General features: G+C 39.7%; 1 protein-coding gene across 1 annotated transcript; it reads right to left on the bottom strand.

Moving 5' to 3' along the window:
* Positions 1-2,242: 2,242 nt before the first annotated feature.
* LOC128866775 (polypeptide N-acetylgalactosaminyltransferase 1) lies at positions 2,243-15,165 on the bottom strand. The gene is made up of 4 exons (XM_054107756.1): positions 13,352-15,165; positions 10,807-11,206; positions 9,837-9,958; positions 2,243-3,762 (listed from the first exon to the last, which is right to left on the bottom strand). The coding sequence occupies exons 1-4, from the start codon at positions 14,080-14,082 to the stop codon at positions 3,129-3,131; spliced, it is 1,887 nt and encodes a 628-aa protein (XP_053963731.1). The 5' UTR covers positions 14,083-15,165; the 3' UTR covers positions 2,243-3,128.
* Between the last annotated feature and the right edge of the window lie 6,275 nt (positions 15,166-21,440).

Below are 21,440 nucleotides of genomic sequence, written 5' to 3'. Positions count from 1 at the left end.
GGTTGAAAAGTACCGGGCCTAGCAAAAAAATATGTTTTTGTTTTATCTAAAATTAGCTTCATTCATCAACATAATTTCCAACAAGAACAACGCAATCATTCCAGCGCCGCTCTAACATTTCAATACCACTTCTGCAGAACGATTCATCTTTTGGTTCAAAATAGGCATCAGTTTCAGCGATAATCTTCATTCGAGTAAAATTTCTTACCGGGAAACATTTTTTTAGGTTTATGGTTGATGTGGGAGCAATTCGCAGTTCAATTCATGCAGTTTTGCCCTTGTTTTGATTGACTTGTGACACGGTGCGTTGTCTTGATGAAACAAAACAGTGAACAAACAAGGTGTCCATTTAAACAGAGCGTTCTCATAGTCAAATATTCATACAATATAAATCCAACGCGTTCCTTTGATATATCAGCTAACTCACGCATCTTCACTTTTCGATCACTCAAAACGATTTTGTGGACTCTTTTAATGTTTTCTGTTGTTGCCGCCGCATTTGGACATACAGACGTCCACTGCGTTGTGCACCTCGATGATTATACGACCACGTTTGAAGACAGCAAACAATCGTTGTATTGTTATTTCTTTGTTTCTGTTGGAGCGGAGTCCCCATAACACTTTTCAAGCCATTGCTTCGCTTGAACCGCATTTTTCCCCATCAAGAAATCAAGAAGCAGTGCAAAATTAAAACACGAAATTCTTGATTCTCTGCCTAGGAAAAAACAAAAGTAGCGTCACTCTTAGCAGAATAACTCACGAACTAATGAATGGAACACACAAAATTTGAACAGCTGTCTTTTGAAGGTTAGTACTAACTGAGAAAGAGGTGAATGAAATAAAACTAGTGCCATCTATGTGTTAGGCCCGAGACTTTTCAGCCTATGTTTACTATAGCTATCCATAAGGAAACTACGAACCGCTTTTTCCCCTTGTTCACTCCTCTCGGGAGCATGGGGCCTCGACAAGACTTGTCTTGCGTTAATTTCGTTAATCTATTTGATTTCTGACAGGGTAGGTGATTGGCCTGCCGCTATCAGTCCTAAGTAGCGGGAATGCCCACCGGTCTTACCTTGCTTAGAAACAACGCCTTCTTACTGCTTGGTGCGCCATCTGTGTGTCACATTTTTCTGGCAGAAGGATCGCACAGATGGTTGAGGTCTTCGCTAAAGTGGTGTGTCTTACCGCGGCTGCCCGCTTCCTCTTGCTGGCGCCACTTGATGCAATGTGTAACTGTGTGCTTTCATTTGTTTTTGCTTGTTTTTAGCAGCCACAATGCAAATAATGCGCTGACTATTGTGCGGGAGTAAGGATGTAAAGGATGGAAAGGATAAGTTTTTGGGTTTGAGGAATGAGATTTTTTTTAATTTTTATTTTTTAGATACAGGGAAAGTAGGTAAAATTGGAAAAGTGCGAGGACCGTGCTTTACGCTTTCGTTTAGCGCAACCAAATTTTAAATGCGCTAATTGTTTAAAAGAAAATTGTTTATTAAATAACAGTAAAAAATACAAAAGGAATAAAAATCAGTTGGAGGACGGGCACAGCTACATAACTTTTGCAATATAATTTTATATAATTATAACTAAATATAAAACATTTTTTTTTAAATATCATACTACTTAGCATATAAATGTAGAGGTAAATGCAATTTTAAATAATTTCTAATTTCACAATGATAAGCAATATATAGTAAATATATAGTAATCGAATAGTTTCCATAGGTTCTATACACACAAACTGCACGTAAATATTTTCACTGTCATGGTAAAATGAGTTATTGTCATCATTCGAGTTTAGTAACTATCTATTAACGTAGTGCTGCGTTGCAAAAGATTTTTTTACAAATTTGATTTTCTTCTTGATCAATTAAGGGGACAGATACCTGTAAAATTTCGACAAAAAAAAAAATTTTTTTTTTCATAAAATGTTAATATAATCCTTTAAGAATATGTCAAACAATTTTTGGAACGTAAATTTCACTATTTAAGTAACGTAAGTCGTCAACCGCGTTCGAGCGCTGGGAGAGGTATAGTTACGTTGTATTAAAACTTTAGACGCGTTTTTTTTTCAAAACTATATTTTTCGAATTGGCGATAACTCGAAAAGTTATTGATCGATCTCCCTGAAATTTTACACACATCTTTTTTATGATATTACTTTATATGTGAATTTACAAGTTTTGGAAAATTTTTCGAAAAAATAATTTTTTCGAAGCAAAAATTGTAGGAAAATTCGCCCCAAAATTCATATAGAAATTATGACATTAATAAACAAAAACATTCTTGGTTTTTTGTATTCAGTTCACTGGCGCCGATGCTGCAATGGCTGCCGATTGAGAAGCCCCGCAGCGACCTTCCTGGAAGAATTGAGTGCACATCCGCCATTTCAAATGATTAAAATAAAAAAATGTTTATATTATTTTAATGTATAAATAAACTGTGTGCCAATTTTGAAAAAAATATATTGACTTTTTCATTTTAAATAATTTTACTGAAAATCACGGAAAATATGGCCGTTTACAGGTATCTGTCCTTTTAAAATAAAAAAAAAATATTTGTTTGACTTAATCCAAAAAATATACAAAAATTACTTAGCCTAAAATTATTCGCTCGTTACAATTGCTGGTGGCTTTATCTAGAAAAGGAAAACAGCAAATTACAATTTAAATAGATTTTCACTAACTACACTGCACTTCGCACACACACACACAAGCGTGTTGCGTTTGTTTGTGCGCAAAATAACTACTTCTTAGTCAGGAGCGATTCATCAGACGGCCCCACAAGGAATGCCTGCTTTCACTTAATTACACACATTTATTCCTACTACAAACATTGCTACTAATTTCAAATTAATAAATCATTTACTTTGCATTTATACAACATTTTCGCGATTCATATTTGCATATCAAAATAATTTACATATCCTAGCTACATAGTGTCGTCAAAAAAAAAAACAAAAAAAAAGTAAAAAAAAATTCAATAAAAAATTGTGCATTCCGAATTTACAATGTATGTGTACATGTTGGTATGTATGTATGTAGTGTTTTCAATATTTACACAATGGCTTTAATTTTAAACTTAAACGTATTAGTTTAGTAGACTTTCGACTTCTTCACCGCCGCTCGCTCTCACAGCGACTTCTCGTGTTGTATCGTCCAGCGCTGCGTTTCGCTGTCATTATCACAGCGTGTCACCTGTATATCGTCCGAACTGCGCAATTCCTTGTGATCCAAACACAAGCCGCTATTTACATGTATCAAATGTTCATCCTGATAGTCCCACTGCTCATTATAGTCGTCGTTGTCCATGCACGGCACCATCTTCACGTCTCGCGACTCCCCATCGCCGTGCGGCACCGTAGCACAGCTTAACTCATTTCGCAGCACTTGCGAATTGGTGAGCGAGAAGAATTGCGATTTCGTCAACGTTTTGGCACACCAGAATATGCCCAAATTGTAGGGTTTCTCATTGCTCTGCGACAAATCGTCCACACACAAGTCTTTGCTCAGTGCGCGTATGCGACCGTATGCGATTACATTTTTATTGGGTAGGAATTTTTCCGGATAGATATTCTTCAAATACCAATCGAAACTTTTGCAACGCAATTTTTTGCGCAACATCACGCGATGCGTCACATCGCCAATGTCGGGATGAAATTTCATATCGGGTCGATTGAGGAAGAAGAGATTTACGTATTCGTCCATCCAAACGAGCGCCATGCGTGCGGTGTTGATGCCATGCGTGTCGCGATCATTTGGGAATCTGGAAGTGAGTGGGGGAAATGAACAATCAGTGTTTAATTAAGCGAAAACAAAGATACCCGCAAAATACAGGGTGGGCCGAATAAGAACTACTAATGTTAAGCACAAATAACTTTTTTTATTTTTTGACATATTTATTTTTCTCTTTTTGTAAGTTATAATTGAATTATTGGAAATTTATTATGAAACCCTACAGTGCAACACAACGCGTTAAAATTAGTTTTTCTATTCTTACACAATTAGCCACATAAATTGATTTTGACGTGATAACGTCTTATAATTCGATTTAGCCGGGTGCACGCACGAAAAAATATGTCCTTATCTTGCTCAATCGTCGTTATCTTGCTCAATCGTCGTTATCTTTCTCAATCGTCGTTACCTTGCTTGAACTGCAAGCGAGAGCGCGGAACGAACGACAAAGAGCACAATCAGCCCCCGCATTCGGCAACGTTCGACATCTGCACACCTACTTGAGTGAACATATGTATATATGTATGTATATGCGCATATGTACATATATAAATTCGCATATTTGTATTTGCATATGCCTTCTTCCCGTGTGCATGGTAATGAATCATTTCTCTGTTGCGAATACGACGATGATAGGAAAAGTAGGAAATGAAAGGGAGTGTTTCGAGTGTAAAGTGTCTTGAAAAAGGTAAATCGTTGATGGTGCCTCTTAGTGTTGTTGACTTATTAACGTCTGATGCACAATCGAAATTGAAGATATCTTTCATGAATTTGATAAATGTTTCGTCATTTTTCACGTTTGTGTAAATGTAACTTGACCTATACCATTGCGATTCCATTTACCTCCTTCTCTATATCCATACAAAATATCTATCAAACAAATAAAATTAAAATTTTGTTTTGAAAATTGCAACCATTGCATCAGTATTTTCTTATGACGTTGTCACGTTAAACTATCGTCAGTAAACCGACTTTACAGACAACCTCTTTTTTAAATAATGTTTTGATGTCGGATGAAGCGCATTTCCATTTAAATGGTTATGTCAACAAACAAAACTGTAGATTGTGGGGCTCTGAAAATCCAACGGCAACACACCAACATCAGTTGCACCCATCTAAATGTACTGTTTGGTGCGGTGTTATAGCCACTAGAATTATCGGTCCATATTTCTTCGAAAATGAGGATGAAACGCCGGAATCGATTTCAGGAGCTTCTTACAGAACACTGATTGAAAACTTTTTGCGGCCAATGGCGGAGCAGTATCCTAATTTGTGGTTTCAACAAGATGGAGCAACTGCGCATACTGCTAGGCAAACTATGGACCTGCTGCGTGAAATTTTTGGCGAACACCTGATTTCCAAAAATTCAGATTTCCCTTGGCCACCTCGTTCGCCAGATTTGACTGCGCCCGACTTCTTTTTATGGGGATATTTAAAAGACAAAGTGTATCTTAATAAACCAGAGAAGCAAAATATTCGAGACGAAATACGAGGGGTGCCTTTTATATGTCGGGATTTGGCAACCCTGGTGTTGCAATCTGGCAACTGACAGCTGTATCGCAAAGTTTGACATTTTTTGGCTTTTACGTACTCAGAACATTTTGAAATACCAGCACTATTTGCGTTGTTTACAGAAACTTAAAAGATTCATCTCCGTCCAAAAATGGAATTAAATCGTCAACATTTTCATGCGATTATTTTTTACAACTGTCGACGTGGATTAACTCAGCAACATTGCATGGATAAACTTAATTCATTTTTTGGCGATGAAGCTCCATCAAGGACCAGTGTTTATCGATGGTATGGTGAATTCAATCGTGGTCGTAGTTCACTCCAAGACGAATTTCGTGAAGGTCGTCCAAAATCAGTTGTTGTTCCGAAAACCATTGATGCTGTGCGCGAACTGATATTGCAAGATCGTCATGTGACCTATCGAGAGATTGAGACAATCTTAGGCATTAGTGGGACCAGCATACATTCAATATTGCATAAACATTTGACTGTCAAAAAAATTTGTTCGCGTTGGATCCCACACAATTTGTCAATCGCTCAAAACAAGGCTCGTGTCGATTGGTCGAAGGAAATGCTCAAAAAATACGATCGCAGAGCATCGAAACACGTCTATGACATCGTGACAGGTGATGAATCATGGATTTACGCGTATGAGCCCGAAAGTAAACAGCAGTCGACTGTATGGGTGTTTCAAGATGAGCCAAATCCAACAAAAGTTGTTCGCGCACGAAGCACCTCCAAGCAAATGGTCGCCTGTTTTTTCGGAAAAACTGGACATGTCGCAACCGTACCACTAGAACAACGCAGAACAGTAAATTCTGAGTGGTACACAACCATTTGTTTGCCAGTTGTCTTCCAAGAAATTAGGAAAACCAATCGCCAAAGACGGATCACTCTTCACCAAGACAATGCGAGCTCTCACACATCGGCTGAAACAACTGCATTTTTGAGCACCCAAAACATCGAATTAATGGGTCATCCACCGTATAGTACTGACTTGGCACCGAATGACTTCTTTTTATTCCAACAAACTGAGAGGTCAACGTTTTTCGACACCTGAAGAAGCGGTTGCGGCATTCAGAATGCATGTTTTGGAGGTACCTCATTCAGAGTGGCAAAAGTGCTTCGACAATTGGTTCAAACGCATGCAAAAGTGTAAAGATCTTCATGGAGAATATTTTGAAAAACAATAAAGTGATTTTCGATGATTAAAATTTGTTTTTGTTCTCTAATCCCGACATATAAAAGGCACCCCTCGTACTGAGCCTTCCACCAGAAACATTATGTTGTGTAATGGAAAACGCATTAAAAAGAGCCAATTTTTGTATCGAGAAAAATGGTGAACAATTGTCTGTTGTAATATTTCATACATAATTTCCATAAAATATATTCAATGTATAAAAACAATTAACCAAAATAAATGATTATTGCAAAAGTTATTTGTGTTTAACATTAGTAGGTCTTATTTGGCCCACCCTGTACTTGTGTGCCGGTATGTTCACACTTTTATTGAACTGAGAGCAGAAAGAAAAGCACGCAAATAAAACACAGCCGTACTTGTTTCAATACTTAACAATCGCTTGAATACCCAAAAAAACAGGAAGTGTCAATAATCAAAAAATTTGCTTAAATGTATAGAAATATCGCTTTTTGTGTGCTAACAGCTGCTAAGTAACAAAGAAAGTTATGCAGGTGTTTTTTCTTCTTTGTATTCGACATTCGATTTTAATACTTTTATTTAAACAATAAACAAGGGTAATAGGCCACATGCTTGAAAAAACGCTTTATTAATGTCGAACTAAAAGATGCAGGGAAGAGTATTCAAATTTGCCAGATTTTTTCAATAATTTTAAATTTTTTTTTTTGTGGATGAGGTAGGGTTCAAAATGCCTTCGCACTTACAGCGGCCGTCGTCTACTGCGTCGAGCGGTGTGGCCACTAAAACACTCCCTCCTCCTCTTCTGAGGATACTCATTTCCCAAGACTACTTTCTGCATTACTTGTGTTATTGTAGGTATATCGTTTCCACGACAGTCGTTACCGAAACGACCCGGATTTATATCCGGCCAAGGATTGTCACTCCAGCAGCATTCCCCGTATGTAAGTATGGGAAATGTTTATGTTGCTACAACTACAACAACAACAACAAATCATAGATACATGACTTCTACAGAAGCTGTCTAAAAGTACGTTCACATATGCAGTGGTCGGTTCATGAAACAAGTTTTGGTGTTCATGCATCCAAAAAACTGGCAAAGTAGGGGAAAGTGAGAGAGCAAAATGACATTCCATTTTGAGGGGAAGTTGCAAGTTTTACTCGACACCTTTTTTAGTTGTTTGAATTTGCAAGTGAGAAAAACAGCTGATCGCAAAATAAAAGTAAAAATAAACACAAATTCAAATTTACGAATTGAGTAAAAGTTCTAAATTTAAATTTAGATGGTGGTTAAAATGGAGAATCTAAGTAAATATATTTTAGATAAAATTTATAAGGTTTATTTGAAGTGAGATATTAAATAGGAATGAGTCTTAAATAGGAATGAGAGGTATGCACATTCCCATGGCAGCCGGTTCGACGTTACGGGAATGACTCGGGTTTTCCCGACCAAGGGGCTGCCGCCCCAGTAAACTAGCCCTGTCTAGTGAACAGTATAGAGGTATGCACTTCTGAACCACAGCCTCCAGTCACCGTTGCTGCAATTTCCGAAATACAAATCGAAAGCAATAAAGGTCACTTTTGTAGTTTATGCTTGTACTTCTTGGTTATTAACTAATTTGCCAATATACATACATTCCGTCAAAAACATATCGGGAATTGTTCATTTAAATAGCGCGCGTTATACATTTGTCTAAATTTTTTTTGCTGGAATGTTGGTGCAACTGCCCTATATAGTGTCGCAGAGTTTGAGCGTGATCTGTCAATTAGCTTGGTTTTGGCATCTGATTATACCAGTCACCCTCGCGTGTGCTCTGCGATTTTCACTATGGATAAAAATATCGAACAAAGAAGTTGTGTTAAATTTTGTGTTTTGAACGGGATTTCGCGTAACGAATCGTTGAAAATGTCGCAGAAAGCCTATGGCGAGTGTGCTTTATCAAAACCACGGGTCTACGAGTGGTATAAGGTTTTTGCAGAGGGCCGATAAGTCGTGGAAGATTTGAACCGATCTGGTCGCCCATGAACGCCTTCAACGGATGAAAACAAAGTAGTCGACAAAGTCAAGGAAATGGTGCTGAAAAACTAACAATTAAGTTTGAGGGTAGCTCGTCATCTTAGCGTGTCTCACAAATCAATTTGCAACATTTTACACCATCAATTGGGCATGAGACGCGTCCCTGTTCGACTCGTTCCAAGAGAGTTGAATTTATTTCAAAAAATTCATCGGAAGAAGGTGACGGAAGACATGCTTGAGCAAGTGAATTCGGACCCAACGTTTATCCAGCGCATCATAACAGGTGATGCGACGTGAGTATATGAGTTTGACATGCAAACCAGTCAACAGGTGGCTGAATGGCGCTATCCACATGAGCCGAAACCCAAAAAACCACGTCAGAATCGGTCAAAAGTGAAAGTCATGCTACTCGGAATTCGTAATGCGACATTTCAAAGGAAAGAAAACTCATGGATCTTGCACCGTCTCACAAGGCTCATATTGTGAACACTTTTTTGACGAAAAACTCGAGAAATATCATCTAAAAATTACCGTATTCACCGTATTAGCCTCCTGTGCCGTTTTCCTTTTCCCAAAACTCAAATTGCCATTCCACGAACGCCGCTTTGAGCCGACAGAAGCCATTAAGGAGAATTCGCTGAAGGAACTAAAAAGCCCATTGCATTCAGAGCTCAGGAAAGTTAGAGGGTAGATAGTCAAGGAGGAAAGGAGATAAATGACAGAGAAAGAGGATAGGATAAAATAGAGACAGAGATAGCTAGTCATGCGAGAATTTTCCAGATACTTTAGGAAATCTGAAAATATCCTCCAGTTTGAGAGAACGAATTTTACTTATTCTCATGACATCGGAACCAATAATTCGTAGCCTTGCTCTAGCAAAGGCGGGACACGCACAGAGAAAATGCTCACTGCAAACCGCCTCCTCCGCAATCCGCCTCCTTGCAACGAACTAGAAGAGAGGGAAACTCTTGAACACCTTCTATGTTCTTGCCTTGCATTAGCTAGAACCCGAATGAAACGTTTAGGAGCTCTACAATATGAGAAGTTAGAATGTCTCCCGGGGTTAGAGCGTACTTAGATTCGCAAAAGACGCAGGCTTATTACAAGAAGCCTACTACAAGAAACGTAAGGGTCAAGCTCCATCTGGTACCACTAAGGATCAATAGGTCTATGCGATGGCTTTCAGCCAGCCAGGTCAACCTTACCTAACCTATCCGTCTCCTCTAAGCAAATCCGGTCCTCAAGGATTCCAATGGTGGTCATAGGCTGATCCCATGGGTTGTGTACTCTAATAATACCGACCACGCAACCGAACGTATTTTCTACCAACTTTTAGAAGAAAGTTACCATACATACACACACATTTGTATTTTTACAATTATTTCTTTCACTGGGAGAGACAGTTATTATTTAAACTTACTCGTATGGATGAAAATCGCGAAAGACGTGACCCACACGCGAGCAAGGTATCGTCTCAATTGTGCCTCCGCATTGCCAGATTCTAAAAGACATCTCTAGATTTTCACCGCCCCAGCCATCCATCTGTAATAATAAAAAAAAATTGTTTAATAAAATATATGAATTATTGCCTATTTTTCACTATGACGCAATTAAAGTGAGGTTAATGTTAAAAGACACGTTCACCGAAATAAAGGGTTTTTTAATAAGGGCGGGTAGATGTTGAAATGGAATAAAATGGCGTTTGCCGTTGCAAGACGCACACCACAAATAGAAGGAGGAGCTCGGCCAAATACCCAAAAAGGGTCTATAAGAAATTTTAATTTAAGTGTGGCTGTTAAATAACAAAATCGCGTAAGCGGTTATCGCGCCAATTAAGAAGATTAAACAATACAAATTTTTTATTTTGATTTTTTGATTATTTTTTACTATCACTTTCAATGGACGCTCCCCCTCAATTGCTACAACGCTCCGTGCAAAATTACCGTTCATCGCAAAAATGCTAAAAAAGTCTTCTTGCAGCTACCTCAAGACGCGTGCCGCCTCAACAAACAGTGCACGCGATAAATATTCATTGTGATATATTTTTTTTTTTCTATGAATGCAGTGTCAAGTTTTCCAAGTTCCGTGTGAATTTTCGTAGCTCTATTGTTACATCGAACAAAAAAGCAAACAATTCTAATGCGACCGAGTGTAATGCCGACTACTTTGAGGTCTTCACGCCAGCGCTGACGGCGGTTGGCGCTTGGCGCATGCGCAATTGCGCAATTCATTTTCCATTAACATCAGTAGTACTGTTATTTAATAGTCACATTTCATGGAAAGTGCAAGTCTTTACAGTGCTGAAACAACTTACTATAACTAATCCATCAAAATACCGTTGTGAACGCATCAACTAACACCAATTGCTGCCGTCACCCAACACCACTCACCTGTTCATCATAACTGCCACTCTCCCAGAAATAACGCCGATCGATGGCGAAAAGACCACCCGCCATGGTCGGACTGTAGGCAGGGCATATTTGACGCGGTTGCTTGCATTCACGCAATTGACGTTTCTTCTCGCGATCCGATACCTCAATCCAATCGAAATGACCCGACCACTCGAAACCACCTACCTGGAACGATTTGAAGCCGTTCGTGCTGTATTGGAAATCTTTCGAATCGATTACATCAATAATCGGCACCAACACACTGGTGCGTGACTCCTTGATACGCTGCAACAGAGGCTCACACCAACCGACATTCGCTTCACAATGGGCGTCAAGGAAGATTAGCACATCGCCGGTGGCAATGCGCGCACCAGCCAAACGGGCGCGTATCAAACCCAGCCTAGAAGATGGAGCAAACAAAAGAAGACAAAGGTAACTAATTATTGCAAATAAAATATCAAATAACTTGGTAAACTGACACAGAGGCGGGGCAGTAATTACAAGCGCGAAGAAGTGGGCAGTTGAATTGGCTGCATCAACAAGAAATATATATAAAATATGTATTCTATTTCATTGCAGGTATCAGATTTGATTTTACACTGCAAGCAAGGCACTGAATATGAATTAGAAAAATATCAAATAATAAAAATATAAAACAATTGCGCTAATAAGACTTCCTGCTCTCACAAAGTGCGTTTCGGTGCTCGTGTGCATGTGAGTGTGCCAAGTAGTCGCCGTTGCGTGCAATGACGTTTGAAAAACAAAACAAATAAAAAAAAAACAGCTACTTTGTTTCAGCCGCTGCGCCACATATTCAAATTAAAAGCAGACATACAAAGTAAAGAAATGTTAAGCAACTGCCAGCGACAAGTTAGCCACGAAGCCAAACTAAATTACATATAAATGTTACATACCCCCATCTATGTACAAATGTTTGTATGTACAAGCAAAATAGAAAAGTTGCTTAGCAAACTAGTAAACGATGGCAAGTGGATGCGGCGCACGGCGCGGTGGCTAGCGCTTCACACCTTAATCGACTTAGTATTGAAATGCTGAAGATGATGATTACCATTCGATGAGTTTAAATACAACACGATGAGTAACGAATACAGCATCAACTCTACACTCATACATATGTATGTACGTGTCTGTGTGTACAAGCGCAGAGCAAGTTTCGAAATACTCGTAGCCATAAAGCGGTGCATCTTCGGCAGCGCTATGACGACAGTTGACATGTGGCATTTAGGCCAAATGCGAAGTAAAAGCTTATTGACCTCCAAGCGGCAATAGTTATTTTGTTAGCGACACCGCGGAAGTTACCCGCTGTAACCGCTGAATTGTTTAGTCGCCAATATTAGCAGTGCAATAAAATGCAAGCAGAACGCCAGTTGCGCCTCAATATTGTTGCTAGCGCGGTTAGACTATTGCGATTGCTGGCGGCTATTCATTGCGCAAATGCCCATTCGCTTTTGGCCCGTCGGTTATTGCTTGATGTTAGCAAGCGCGAATCATCTTTTTAGTACCGTTTATGAGTAGCTTGACCCAATGAAGTGATCATGTACACATTGTTTCCTAGGTAAGCAGTAGATGTAGTAGTAGTATGTATGTATGTATGTATTTATCGGAGTCAGTTCATTCATTAGTTTGAAGTTGTGTATGCAGCTAACTACTTTGTAAAATCGTATAAACTTTTGTGTGAAATAGTTATTGCTTTCCGGAGTTAAAAAGCATGAAATTCTTAGCGACAGCAGCACGTGTGTGAATATAAACGAAGCAGTAGTCATGTCGAATACAAAAATATCACTGCCTTATTAGAAGATTTACACGTGTGCTTAGGTACAGGCATATGGTTTGGGCTTTAAAAGAGTCGTATTTAATCTGTTTAAAATTTGTTATTGATATAAAAGATTGTTGTATAGGTATAAATACAAGAGGAGGAGCTCGGCCAAACACCTAACAGAAGTATGCGCGCTAATTATTTATTTTATTTTTTTAAATATGTTCCGAAAACATAGACGCAACTGTCTTGTAAATAAATTTCCGATTTGTGAATTGCCACGTTTTGCCAGCACAGGCTAATCAGAATCGAGGGCATGAAGGTCGTCTGCATTATCTGTTCACGCTTCAATAGTTAGAGCCACTTTGCTTCTTCATATTGTGTAGTTGTCTTGTCTATCGAAATGATTACAAGAAATAGATTGTATTATGAAGGTGTGTGGCACACCTTTGTTTGAAGTTTGTGTGCATATATGCACATATATACACATCATACACAGGTTCTCAGCTAGGCCAGCATATTAGCTACCGTTCTTTTACATTTACCACTTCCTAAAAACACCTACTACTATATCTTATACTTGCTAAAGCTCGCGAAAACGTGCATCACGAATTACATAAAATAATAATCCGACTCCAAACATATAGCACTGGTAACACAATGGTGAATAGAACTCTAAGTGAGATCTTTTTACTGATCTAGAACTCTAAGTGCGATCCTTTTACTGATCAGCCAGCAGTACTTAACCTAACCATCTCTTCTACTTACCGATTCTTCAAACGCAGCACCTGCACCTTTCCATTCGGTATTCTTGAACTGATGTAATAGTCCAATTTGCCATGCAGTTCCTCATTTGCGCTACCATCGTCGACCAGAATTATTTCCTTCAGCACTTTGTCATTGCAGGTATTCAAGGTGCTGTGCACGGTACGTACCAGCACTGAGTATGGCTCGTTGTAAAAAATCACAATCACACTTGCGGTAGGTAGTGTTGAAACATCGAAGGTCTGCTTCAAACACGCTGGATGACGCGAATCAGCTAAAGTTCGATTATACGACAGCCGTTCGCTGAGTTCCTCATTTAGCGATATCTTTTTGTAGATCTCATCGCCACGCCGTGCCGCTTCACCACTCAAATGTGCTGCTGTGCCGAGCGCACCCAGCGCAGGGTTCTGCTTTTCCAAATCCAAACGTATGCTTAGCTCATAGGGCGAATCGGTTGGACGTGAGGATTGATTTGGTTTCTTTAGAATTTCATTGTCTTCAGGACGATCAAGTACACGATGTCGTGGATTTGTGTGCACTCTACGTTCAGCTTGGCGCTCTTTGGGTAGTACATCGTTCTCCTCCAGCCGGTCCTTCAATTTCGCAGCTTGTAGTTGCTGTGTTTGCCTTACGGTGTCTTCCACTTGCAGCACTTTAATGTAAAGTATAAAGCAAAGAGCCACCAACGCAAAAATGATTATTTTGCCGTAGAAGGAACGAAAGGAACGTAGCATTTTTAGTTAGTTTATTGTGCTAAGGCTAGCTGAATGAAGTGTAGGCGAGGTGGAGTGTACAATGATGGAAAATTGTGGGTGTAGTTTTATTTATGTTCCCGTATTGAAACTGAAAGGAGTAGGGATTTGAATTGTACGCTGACGACGGTATACGCATTACCATACACTAGTGAACTGCAGTATGTAGTTGGGATAACAAAAAAAAAAGTGTGTCCGCAGCTACGTGTCTAAGTATTTCAACTTAAACATCTGCGACGCAGCTATCACAAAAATTTCCAACTTTCGTTTTAAATTCTTGAACAATCCAAATGGAACTTTATGCTAATATTAATTCATTAGGTGTTTGGCTGGTTCGCTTAGTCGGCGTTTAGTTTGCCTTTCTTTTGCTATGGCACAATTTTATAGAAATCCAAATCCAGTTTTACCGCTAACACAGTGTTTACATCGATCGGAACGAACCGTCGCTGCACAACCGTCTGCTTGATGTGGCCAAAACGTACTAACGCAATAACTGAGTCTCACAAACCACGACTTCTGGCTCACGATTCAACGCCACCATAACCATCTCCACTCAGCACAACAGCATTAACGTTTTACTTCTTTTTTACACCGCCAAGCAGCTGCTGGAGACGTCAGTACGACCACTGTGATAGTGGCGCAGCGGCTACTCTACAGCTTTATATGGTTGCTTTAAGTGTTCTTATTTTCCTGCTATTTGTTAAAGCTCTTTCGCTTAGCTCTTTCATCACAAAATTGCTGAACGTTCTCAGACCAGTTTGGGTTTCGCAGGTATGCAATCATTTAGCTTTAATTTTGTTTTCCTTTTGCGTTTTCCATTTATAAGCCTTTAAAAACACAAAGTAGCGAATATTACATATATCTATAATGGTATTCTATCTACAATATGCAATTCTGAAATACTGTATTCTTTTCACATTAATTTTTTGACCGGCTGCAAGAATAAATATGTTTCACTTTGGCGACTGGTAAAAAAAAGTGGTTGAATGAATTTTGCGGTCGTATACCATCGTTGCTGCACCCACAATTGTTGAATGTAATGTTGACTTTGTTGTTATTGTTTCCTGTTGCTTTCGTTTGCTGTTTGACGTTTGCTCAGAATTCTGCGGCATTGTGGAATTTATGTCGTTTTTGTTTTGTTTACTGTTTCCGACGAAATTTCCCCCTTTACAGTGGTGCTTCTTTGACAAGAGTCATTCAAAAATATTGGGTTTAAGAACAAGTATTAATAAATTAGTATGGCGATGCATTTAATATTTTAAGATTTAATTAAAAATGGTAAGGAAAATATAAAAACTTACTTTAGCATATTGTAATAGAAAAATTCTCAAACGAATATGTAAAATCCTCAACAAAATATGCAAACAGGTAAATCCGAACAATGTTATTGAAAGAATAAATAACATGCGGCTGAAGAACATTTGTCTGTCAAAATTAAATTATCACTCATATATTAAAATGATTGTATGTGTGTAGTTGTTAAATCATGGAATTTACTATTTGGAGAACGGCGGATCTGTGCTTGAAATGCATTGCGTCGTTGGAGACATGGACTAAACTATAAATATTGAAGATGTTTTCTTCTCAAAAATGTATGGGTGGTACGAATATTCAGGTCCGGCCTTTCAGTGCTAGTTTAACTATGCTTTCTAAATTTAAACGTTGAACTTAAAAATGAGGTTATCTTTTTATTTTGCTCTATGCACCAACTTTCATTTATTTTTTTTAGGCGCAAATTCACAATTAAAATTATTGAGCAATAATATTGTACAATACAAGTTTTTCTGAATACAGCACTGAATACAACACTGCACTATTCAACAAAATTGTTTTCACTGAGTTCAAGTTTTCTGCTTCTTTTTCTTCTTCATTATTGAATAAGATTACAAATCCAAAAATATTATATAAAATATGGTCAGAACCAGTAGAACGCATGACATTTTAACCTGCCACGCTCATATCGAAGTGTGGTAAATAAAAATATGTCCAACTCGTCAAAGTAATAACCGAGCTAGCATCTAAAGGAAGGTCTTCTCGAGTTTTGGCGCGCGAAACTACCAACTGTGGTAAGGCTCATGGGTGAAGTAGGCAACTACATATATACAATATAATTAATCAGTTAAAGGCATTGAATACTTATTTCTCACCACTGTATTTAATACTGACGGACAGTTTTTCGGTACTAATGTGTACGAAGACACATTCATTAAAGGTGCTGGCACTAGACCAACAACAATGTTTTGTACGTTTGATTGTCAAAACAAAGTATTGGCAAATTAGAAAATAAAGAATGAATTCGCTTTCGTTCTGGGCTGGTAGTCATATGGCCACGGCAAAAGAAAAAGAAATCAGCTGATTTACCGATACCACCCAAGGCGAATTAAGTAACTAAGGTGGCGCCATTAAAAAACAGTTATGCTATTTTTCGCAATTTTGACAAGACTGACGTCAGCTCCTTTCGCAATACAAAGTAAACCAACAAAACAAGCAAGAGAAGGAGAATTTACATGCTTGTGAAAATTCAGTGAATGACTTTTTAGTAATCTGATTTGTGGATTTAAACTAATCATACAAATGAAAACGAAGTACCGTGTGCTAAACTGTGAAAGCATACATTAATATAAAGCCTCCAAATGCAGTTTGTTTGCATTTTTATGCGGAAGACGCCTACTCTTCTTCTCCACAAACAAGTAATTGCCCTTCCTTTTGCTTGTTTATTCATGGGTTCTTAGGAGACGGCAAATTCGGAAGGCGCAATCGTGTATTCTATCATTCTTGGATCCCATTTTTAATAGACCCGCCTTAGCTGTCTAGCCAATATGAAGTTATAGCTATCAGCATACGACGATAGTGCGAATGGAACGACTTTTCAACATTTCATTTTATGCTGGCATCCGGATGTACACGTCGACTGAGAAAAATAACAAATCAGCTGGTTTACCGATATCAACTTTAACAGATTGGCCTTGGTGTGTACGATTGGTGGATCCTATGATTTTGGTTATTTTTATTTCCCTGTGTTGCCGGCGTAAATACAACGAGAGATGGAAATGCACTAATATAAACATCATTGCTAAAAAAATATATACACCCTTAAAAAAATATGTACAAGGAAAAATAATTTTATTAATAACATTTTAAAATTTTTAGCAAGCAACAGCAATGTCACCCTGCAATACTTGAATGGATTGACAGCAATCCCGAAAACGAAAACCTTACTATTGCAGCACAAGCAAGTTGAAAGTACTACTTCCGAAAAATAGAATAGAGCTTAAGTTGCTGGCCCTATACAGGCTGGCTTCACTTTCTGTCCCTGTTTTGCTTGATTTCGGAAGCTTGTGTGGCCGAATGGGCGCTTTGAACGCTGTCATAACAATCAGATGATTCGTAAAAGAAAATGGTAACTCCCAAAATTTTGGGGTTATTTACTGTCGGTATTGGTGTGTCGTCGACTTTAACTTTGAGCTGTAGTTTGACCTCCTTTGTCCAGGTGGTGAAGAGGGTCGCGTGGTTTTTGTGGGAGAAAGTTGTAGAATTTTCGCAGTGAAGCAGCGAGAAAGACTGGTGAGGTAATCGTTTACTTTGGCGCACAGGTCATCGATGTCATTGCCCGACGCCATTATCGTACAATCGTCAGCATAAGAGACCAGGGAGACTCCCTCTGGTGACTGGGTAAGCTTCGATATGTAGAAGTAAAAAAGCAAGGAAGAGAGGACACCACCCTGCGGAACACCTTGCTCTCCTCCTCTGTTTAGAGTTTTGGTCTCGGAAAATTACTCAAATAATTCGCGAACCACATCTTCAGCCCTGGCGAGAGTGTCGACTGTATAATGGGCCAGACAGTGTTCAGACAGACATTAAACGACATTCGCCGGGAGACTGTTACCACCTTCATAAGCTCCAGTCCAGTGAAGTCCAGTGAATCGGAGTCCAACCACCACCTATAGCAGATGAAGAGCTCCAGTTTCCCCGTGAGACCCGCGTATCACAGGCACAATTGCGTTCTGGATATTGTAGCAGGTTAAACTCCTACTTATCCAGAATCGACCCCGACATACCAAACTTATGTCCAGCATGTGAAGGCAACCCGCACGACACTAACCACCTTTTTACATGCCCTTTAAAACCGCTCATCTAATACCCCTCTCACTCTGGACTCAACCTGTCGAAACAGCAAGTTTCCTGGGCCTACCCTTAGATGAGCCTGACGAAGACGACCGATGATATACTTTACACTGACGGGGCTCTCTTACTTCTACAACAACAACTGTATAATGTCAACTAGTAGCATGGAGCGGCTGACTAAATCGAAAGCCTTCTTCAGATCCAGCGCTACTAGGACAGTCTACTCGCAGGGACGTTTTTGGTTAATCCCGCGGTTTATCTGGGTGTCTATGGCGGTGAGTGCTGTGGTGGTACTCTACACTCTTCGGAAACTATGCTGATGTGGGGCTGGGACGAGATGTTTCATGTAGAGTGGGATTAGAAGAGCTTCAAGAGTATTCACTACTGGGAACAGGAGAGTTATCGGGCGATAAGATTCCCCTTGGTTGGCGGGTTTCCCAGGTTTCAGTAGTGGGACCACTCTCCCTGATCTCCACTGCTCACGAATTATGAGAGTGGCCATAGACACGTTGAACCCCCTGTGAGGAGCCCTACACCCAATAGACCCAGGTTATATTTATCTTCGTTGTTGTTGTTGTTGTAGCAGCACAAATATTTCCCATACTTACATACGGGGAATGCTGCTGGAGTGGCAGTCCTTGGCCGGATATAAATCCGGGTCGTTTCGGTAACGTAGAACCGACTGTCAGGCCCGACGAGAGGGGGGAGGATCGGGGACTTTTTACCCCGGGCCCGGAGTTCTCAGAGGGGCCCGAACTCGAGAGTAATTCGAATTATATGAATTAGACATAGTTGGAAAGGGTCCGCATTTGCAATTTTCCCCCGGGGCCCGGATATGCTCTCTACGGCCCTGCCGACTGTCGTGGAAACGATCTTTCTTTATTTTCGTCTTCGGCTTCGCTTCCACTCTGCCTGCAACATAAAATTCACAAATTAAGCTAAACCAAATCTAATTAAATGAAAGGCAGACTTGTTCAATTCCTAATTTATATTCATTTTTGACTGTTATCGAAGCCAAGCAAGCAAAGCCAGCCTGCATTGGGCCAGCACCTTAAGACGGGGCATCATTATCTGCAAAAATAATTTTTCGAAAGGCCTCCGTACTAGGCTGTGCGTCACTAACTACACAAAAATACTTGCGAAATTTCTCGAGAGGCCGAAATATGTGAGTGCGAGGAGCTTGAGCTGCTGGCCAATAGGAGCAAAGCCCGAAAATTCTACCAGAAAGTTAGGCGGCTTGCAGAAGGTTTTAAGACCGGGGCGTTTTCCTGTAAGAACAAAGACGGCGATCTGGTGGCTGACATCCAGAGCATACTTAAATTAGGGAGGGAACACTTCTCGAACCTGTTAAATAGTGATAGCTGCGCATGTCACAGAGAATGTGAAGATTCCGGTACTCCAATCGTTGACCACGGAATTGTCGTTCCGATACTGTAATCTATGCCAATTATCGCGGGATTAGTTTTCTAAATATCGCCTATAAGGTTCTATCGAGCATATTGTGTGAAAGACTGAAGCTCACCATCAACCAACTGATTGGACCTTTTCAGTGTAGCTTTAGACCTGGAAAGTCTACCATCGACCAAATATTCACAATACGCCAAATCTTGGAAAAGACACATGAAAGAAGAATCGACACACACCATCTTTCCGTCGAATTCAAAGCTGCATTCGACAGTACGGAAAGGAGTTACCTGTATGCCGCGATGCCTGAATTTGGTATCCCCGCAAAACTAATACGGCTATGCAAGATGACGGTGGTCAACACCAGCAGCGCCGTCAGAATTGGGAAGGATCTCTCTGAGCCGTTTGATACCGAACGAGGTTTCAAACTTCTTTAACCTGATGTTGGAAAGGATCGTGCGAGCCGCATAACTTAATCATCACTCTGATCACTCTGATCTTCGTATAAGGGTACACAGGTCAATTAATTATAATGTATTTCATTTCCTTCACTTCCTTCCCTCTATCTTCCCTCAGCTCTCATGTGAAATATACGCCTTTAAGTGAATATGCAATGTGCCTCCTTCTAACAACAAAATCCACTTCCTACAGCTAATGCCGTTTAAATACAGTAATCATTAAAATCACACGTACCAAAGCGGTGTGTGGGGCATGGCATCCCGCAGTCAATCCGTGTACAAGTGCACGTGTGGCAACATACTTTACGAGGTCATAGCCAAGCAGGTGATCGGGTAAGACAACACCAACGAAATAAAAAAGTGCCAAAAATGCCACAAATGCCACAAATAAATCACAGACTAACCGCCGCGTCACTGATGATACGATACAATGTCAATGATGAAGGTAACCACCCGCTTTGACTCACAAATTACGCAGCGCAGATTCAGGTGATACGGTGGTGCTTATCAAAGAAAAAAAAAAGAAAGAAAAACGCAAACCAATCAAAGTAGTCAGCGCGATGTTACTGCTGCCTGAATGTTGAGCGTTTCAGCGAAAAGGGAACGAAAGGACATTAAGAATTCAATGCGTGATTAATTTTTTTAGTGCTGTACGAAAAGAAAAAATCACTCTCACTTTGTACTACTTAACGAGGTTGGAGTAAATAGGCAAAAACAAAAAAGTTGAACAACGGACTTCGGTTATTATCGACAAATGCAGCGGTCCAAACAATTCACCGTTCGAGGACATCGTTCGTAGGCGGGCAGACGGAAACTATTAGAGCGAGAACATTTGCAGCAGGAGCAGTGTTGTTGTTGCAAACATCGTTGGCAGTGCTGTACCACCCGCGGTGCTTATGATACGCAATTTGCAATTGGTAAAAATGTACAGCAAAGTAAAAAGTCACAAAATCTACACAAACACCAATAAATTCAATATTGCAGGGACAATCGCAATACAAAGGCATCAGTAGATGTGTCTAAAAAATGCGTATATGGCGCAACCTAAAAAAAAACAACAATAAAAAAACAGCAAGCATAAACCAAAAAAAAAGAAAAAAGAAAACGTAATGGTGTGAGTGCACCGGACGCAATTTATGCCACAGTGGGTATCCACCCACAATTACAATGGCATTAAATGCCGTCAACGTTCACTGCTCGGCCAAGTCGATGTTGTTGGCTACACGGCGCATTATTGCACGCGATTTGGTGACTGTGCAAAAATGGCAAATAAAATAATTGTAACGTTTAGAAGAAGCACTTAAAAAAGATACACAACTTGCTAGCACAGCGCCAGGCTGCTGGGGCGGCGAG

Source organism: Anastrepha ludens, chromosome 6, assembly GCF_028408465.1.
Source record: "Anastrepha ludens isolate Willacy chromosome 6, idAnaLude1.1, whole genome shotgun sequence".
NCBI lineage: Eukaryota > Metazoa > Arthropoda > Insecta > Diptera > Tephritidae > Anastrepha > Anastrepha ludens.
The sequence above is the reverse complement of the archived record's forward strand: the minus strand, read 5'-3'. Positions and strand labels throughout refer to the sequence as shown.